This window comes from Oxyura jamaicensis, chromosome 1 (genome assembly GCF_011077185.1).
Source record: "Oxyura jamaicensis isolate SHBP4307 breed ruddy duck chromosome 1, BPBGC_Ojam_1.0, whole genome shotgun sequence".
Lineage (NCBI taxonomy): Eukaryota > Metazoa > Chordata > Aves > Anseriformes > Anatidae > Oxyura > Oxyura jamaicensis.
Window position 1 is genome coordinate 58,124,346 of NC_048893.1, and position 6,000 is coordinate 58,130,345.

At 36.7% G+C, this 6,000-nt stretch overlaps 1 protein-coding gene across 8 annotated transcripts in view; it reads right to left on the reverse strand.

Annotated features, from left to right (window-relative positions):
• Positions 1–6,000, reverse strand: part of MYBPC1 (myosin binding protein C1) — a 79,207-nt gene that overhangs the window by 43,746 nt on the left and 29,461 nt on the right. For 4 of the 8 annotated variants that reach the window (XM_035342135.1, XM_035342072.1, XM_035342094.1 and 1 more), the window contains exons 4-7: positions 4,998–5,033; positions 4,599–4,634; positions 3,444–3,479; positions 824–928 (exon numbers count right to left, since the gene is read on the reverse strand). In XM_035342135.1, coding sequence (XP_035198026.1) covers positions 824–928; positions 3,444–3,479; positions 4,599–4,634; positions 4,998–5,033 — 213 coding nt within the window. The remainder of the gene's footprint in view (positions 1–823; positions 929–3,443; positions 3,480–4,598; positions 4,635–4,997; positions 5,034–6,000) is intronic. The other 4 variants (XM_035342090.1, XM_035342081.1, XM_035342106.1 and 1 more) reach the window with 4 other exon arrangements.

Consider the following 6,000-nt stretch of genomic DNA (forward strand, 5'->3'; position numbering starts at 1 on the left):
AATAGTAGGAGTGTGTAAGAAAAACCCATCTGCCCACCTACTAGTGTATCCCTGTACATAACACACATTTTAAGTAACCTGTATGAACTTGGCACCACTGCTGCTATGCTGCTACACTGCTTACATTGACATGTTAGTATGGCTCAGGAGTGCAGTTTGAACCTCCTTGTTCTCCCCATTTACTGTGGTCTGTCTTACTTCACAGAAGGGTTGCGGACCACTTGCACTGAATTCCTCTGGGATGAAATTAAAACCAAAGATGTGCTCTGAGAGTTTACCTCCTGTGCTCCAACTGCTAGAAGGTATTTAGACCAGTAGACTAGAGATAATCCAGAGCAAATCCCCCAGAATGGTTATATAAGGGGTGACAGTTCCACTCAGCCAGCCTCCTTGCAACTTTGCTCCTATTAATCAGCTCAATCTACTTTACATGCAGCTGCAGTGCATAAAAGTTGACCTGGGAATCTCTAGGCTACACCGCAGGCCTCTGTGTAGATGAGATCTTCCTGACATATCAACAACGTTAAAACCAACAGCATCATAGTAATCAGCTCTCTTCTCCAGAAACTGTGACTCCTAGCCATTGTGCCCAGTAAATTATTTAGGTTAGTTTTGAATTTTATTTATTTATTTATTTATTTTGCCTCTCTTTTTAAATTCTTTTTTGCCTTCAAAAAGTGGACTTCACATCCAACTAAAATCAGTGGAAGCATTTGTAGCTGGGGGCAGGAACTTGAGTGCTGTGTGAAATGCACATACCTCTTTTCAGTCTCTGTCTCTGTCTCTCTGGAAGTGGCTTTTAATTTTGTTTCCAAGCACTTACCAACACTCACTGAACCACTCTGAGGTTTTTCGACGAATAAGGTGGATCTTTGGGAGTCATCACGTTTTTCTGTCTCCTCTGGAACTCCATCTCCAATTGACCATACTGAGATGCAGAGATAGAGGGAAATATCAATTACCTGAGCATGTTTTACTTCCTACATAATACACTTACCTGAACTCACTAAACTGTCTAACCCTATTACCTCTTTCTTTAGATGTCCTGAAAAATATGTAAGTTTTTGTTCACATTGACATCCATGGATTGGCTATCACATTGTGTACAATTCCTGAAAGAATGCTACCTCTGTGGTGACAGAAAATGAAACTCTTAGGGAAGAAGAGAGGGCAACTTGATCAGCCAAGGCGGGTACTGGGCAACTTGAATGGCACCAGCATTCAACCATGAGTGCTTTACAGAGGCAATACACAAAGGTCAGCTCTTTGTTTTTCAGAAGGGAAACCAGAGATGGAGGTTCTGAAAACACAAACAGCTATAACCACACACAAAACACAGATGATGCATTGTTTCTGTGAGTGTCTCCGAAATTCAAACTCAGTTGATTGTACAAGCTAGTTTGTCCTTTTTGCTTCCAAAATAGGCCACTGATGAAGCTTAATTTTGAGCTTTGTTCTCTTCTATCATGATAGACACAGAGAGTTTGGGAATTGATCATTACAGGGAAATAGTTCTTCAGATGCAAAAGATTCCATCACATGTTCAGGCACAGCATCTTCTCTTCTAGAAACAGATTTTGGAACTGAAAAGGAGTAATGGTAGTGAGAGAAGAAGCAAGTGAGCAACATTCCCAAGGTAGAAAACTGTGCCAGCACAGCTGTGCGTTCCTGGTGTTTCTGCTTATCTGAATATCCAGGGCTTTGTGTTGTATGGTTATTTCTTGCATGCAAAAGCATGCTTAAAGCTAATTCCTAACAGAAAAGGCAGGGAGAGCAAGATAGTGACTGTCTCTACCAAGAGAGGGTACCTCTCTACTGAAAGGTAAAGTATGTCTCATCCCAAGAAAGAACTTGTCACATCTCTTTTCTTTTGAGGAGTTCTGGCCAGTTCATAGGTAAAACTGAGTAAAGCCAGTGCTACCATGGCAGTACTGAAGAGCAGAGCAAATGTGGAAATGTTCAGCTATACCAAACAAAGCAGGCCATGTCTTTCAAACCAGAGCTGCATCCCTTGCTCCCAAGGGACTTCTAGTTATTTCTGAATCAAATATAGCTTTCCATAGTTTATCCAATGCTCTTTTGATTTTGGTTTTGTAACTAGTACAAACAATGATCCAATTAAACAACATATTTAATCTTCTCAAGACATGTTCTGAAATTTAAAGATCCTTTCCCTGCTCAGTATTTTCTGTTGAAACTAGTTTGCTAGAAGTCAAAATTGGCTTTCTATCTCTAGAGATTACTACTATGGGAACCTTTTCAACTCATGAAAATTGCTATTGCAATGACAACCATAGAAAATGCAACTAAACTGTTTTTATTATCCTGAAGTCTATTAGAAATTTCAAAAAGACATCAAAATGCTAGATAGCTCTGCTGTAACATCTTTACCTTTAATTCTTTCAACGAATTATGTATGGTGTGCCTAATACCCCTGTATATTTCTGCTTGTACAATATTTTTCACATGTAAAGACGTACATGTATATACACACACATATATACACATATATGAAGACAGATGCAGACATACATGCACACAAATATATATAGATACGTATCTATATATACTCTATATAATCTAGATATTTAGATTATGCTGATATAGTATACTAGTATATGGAAACACTTAACATCAGAACAAGGGAGAGTTACTGATATGAACAGAAGGATCTAACAGTGCTTGAAACAGGTACTTGTCACGTTCAGTAATGAACCTGAGACACCACAGGATGAAATGGAAAAAGGATATTAATAAATGGAAGAAACTTACATAGACTCATTAATTCAGTACCACATAAAATAATGCATACATATTATCATCGCCTCTGGATATTAGCTTTTTCCTGTTTATCAAACAAACAGAACAAAACGTGAGTTTGACGTTGCCTCGTGGGTCTGGCATAGGCTGCTATGCCGGTTCAATAACCATGGTTGAAGTACCTGCTGCTCATTTTGTTCCAGAGGCTGCAAATCCTGAAACCACAAAACTGGGTGTAGTATGCGTTACCTGGCAGAGTAGGAAGAAAGAGGTTATGACTTTGCTAAGTTCTCCCCACCATCCTTTGAGCTGTGAGAAGAAGCCATTCTCCTACAAGTCTCCTGGGGACTGTGTATGGGATTCAGGTATGCCACTGCCACCCTGTAGGCTGAGGAAGGGAATAGTTGCATATCTATCTATATGGAAATATATATAGATAGATAGGTATGTATGTATGTGTAAAGACTGATACATGTCCTGTCTGGTGCATCAAAGCCTTCTCTCGCTCTTGGTTTAGGTGCTAGAAACCTATTTAAGACTCTGATATTTAAAAGCATTTGAAAAGCTAATGTGTATAAACAGTGGAATTAAAATTAAGTACTATCTTTAATAAATAACTCATTAATAATGATTTTATCATGTAAAATTTGGAGTGTTTCAACATGTTGTTCAGGAGTTCTCACCTGAATCTTTTCTTTCCGCTGGCTTAGACATCCCATCTGAAAGGGAAGAGCAATTTAGATGACACCAGCTCGGAGATCACAGTTTAACTGACCTCAGGTCATTGGGATTTTAAGAACATTGATTCTTCATGCAAGATTAGAATATTTTCCTGAGGGAACAGTACTTTGAATTGTTTAAATAGTCTGTTTATTTATTATGTTAAAAATATTATTAATAATTGAAATTAAATGTTAGGGTTTTGTGATTTAAAACATTATTTATATTTTTAGCTCTTACCAGTGAGGTTCTCTGACAGTGTAAATCAATGTACTGCTACTGACTTTCCAGATAGCATGCAGCCCATGGTTAATAATGCAAAGTCTTTTGCAATGGACAAAGAAAATGTGATCATTTAAGGCAGTGAAGATGATTCAAAATATTTTTAGTGAAAAGTTTTAACTAGTTTATTTATTTATTTATTTTTAAGAAAGATTAAAAATTTTTCATTTGACACACTGCAAAGCCTTTTCAGCGTCCAAAATCTGTGTTTCATTGACAGTCTAATTGACAGTCTTTAAAAAATGTTGTTTTTCTTCAGGCAAACAATGGTGAAGTGTTGCCCATGTCACATCTACCATGAATGACCCCTGTACTGTTGCTTTTCTTCTGCCAACTACCCAAGGCATGTTATCTGCCAGCTTGGCAGTGATGGCTTGGAGTAGTAAATTAAAACTACCTGTCTTATAGGTAAGACATACGGCCTAAGGAGAGGTGATAGACAGTTCTGTAGATAAATTTATTTTGAAATTATAAGGCAACTGTTTTATTTGTAATTCTGGAATTTGGTCTCAAGATTAACCTAGAAATGCATTCTGTATTTGTCAACAGTAACAGACAAGGGGAATTGTCTTCAGAGATGCTTCCTGATTTTTACCTTCCAATAGCAAAAGTTCTAACAAAAACCTCGAGTCAGGACCAGAAAAAAACTTGTCTGGTATGAAGGTCCTGTACTTCAGAACATGGATTAATTTAATTTTGGGCACCGCAAAAATCTTATTCTCTAATAAGTATGTTTTGAGTTCAGTCCAAAAGTTTGGACTCTTTCTTCAGTAATAGTCATGAGAAAAATCCATACATACATACACACACAAAGCACTATCACAGTCAGTCCTAACCTGCTGGTGGTGTACTAACTGAAGTGTCATCTTCATCTGTGAAAAGAAATGCAAATAAAAAAAAAGTGCGTAAAGAAACTCAGACCACAGGCGATCATCTGCATTAAAACAACTATGTGAAAATGTAAAACCTGCAAAAGAAAGGGAAAAATCATAATAGTCAGGAGCACTCACAATGGAAACTTCAAACTGATGAAGAAAGCTTTGTGTAATTCAGTAGCTGAAATGGTAAACCTTAATGTTTCAAGCAAGTAAAAGAAAAATGAGATGTGAACAGTGATCTATTATTAAATCATGAGTTTATATGGAAGCTGCTGAGTGGTTCTGTTTGTTAGAGATGTAATCCACAGTAAATACATAAAAAGCCACAATGAAATCAAGGTCAATCACATATCTGACCTTCTGAGGAAGATGCCATTTCTCTGATGTCCATGTCTGCAATTAAAATGTGTACCATATATGCATTCAGCAACATTTAAGTCAAGATATGCAACAGTTAAAAATAGTCCAATGTATTTATACTTTATAATTTCTTTATTGGAATACTAATATAAAATGAAAGGAATAAACAACTTGTTCCTCACCCCCACCCCCCATATTATAAGATAATGCCTTAAAATAGAGACAGAACTATGATCATCACACTGGATTTTCCTTTTAAGAGCACTGAACGTTAACAATCATCAGGTATAAAATAACTAGAAGCAATCGAAATCCAGGCATTTAAAAATGTTTAATCCCATAAAGTACAATGATATATATATATTTATATATATATCATTAGCCTACAAAACATGAAAATGACATTAAACCTGAAATATTGAACTAGAATAATATTAACCCACATTTTTAATTAGAATTTTTCCAGATTTGGGTTTCCAGAATCAACTTTTAACTCTGAAGTCATGTTTAAACTTGTCTTTATTTTTTCAAGGACAAATGCAATACCTATGGCAAAATTACATAAAATTTAATAGCATTTTAAAGAATTCTGGTTGTATTAAATTTTATGCTTGATAGACCACTGAAGGTTGGTGGGTCTGATAGCAGAATTTAAATGCTTATCCCTGACACTTTACTCATTCCTTTTTAATGATTCATTAGACGTCTTTTAAAAATTCCCTTGGGAAGAGGATGTCAGTTACAATAGAAGCCTTGCACATGAAGGATTAATTTGTTATCTTATAAATGTGTTTTCTTAAAGAAAAAATGAAAGAGAAAATGGAAAGAGGAAAGGGAAAGAGGAAAGGGAAAGGGAAATCAGGGAAGGGAAGGGAAGGGAAGGGAAGGGAAGGGAAGGGAAGGGAAGGGAAGGGAAGGGAAGGGAAGGGAAGGGAAGGGAAGGGAAGGAAGGGAAGGAAAGGAAAGGAAAGGAAAGGAAAGGAAAGGAAAGGAAAGGAAA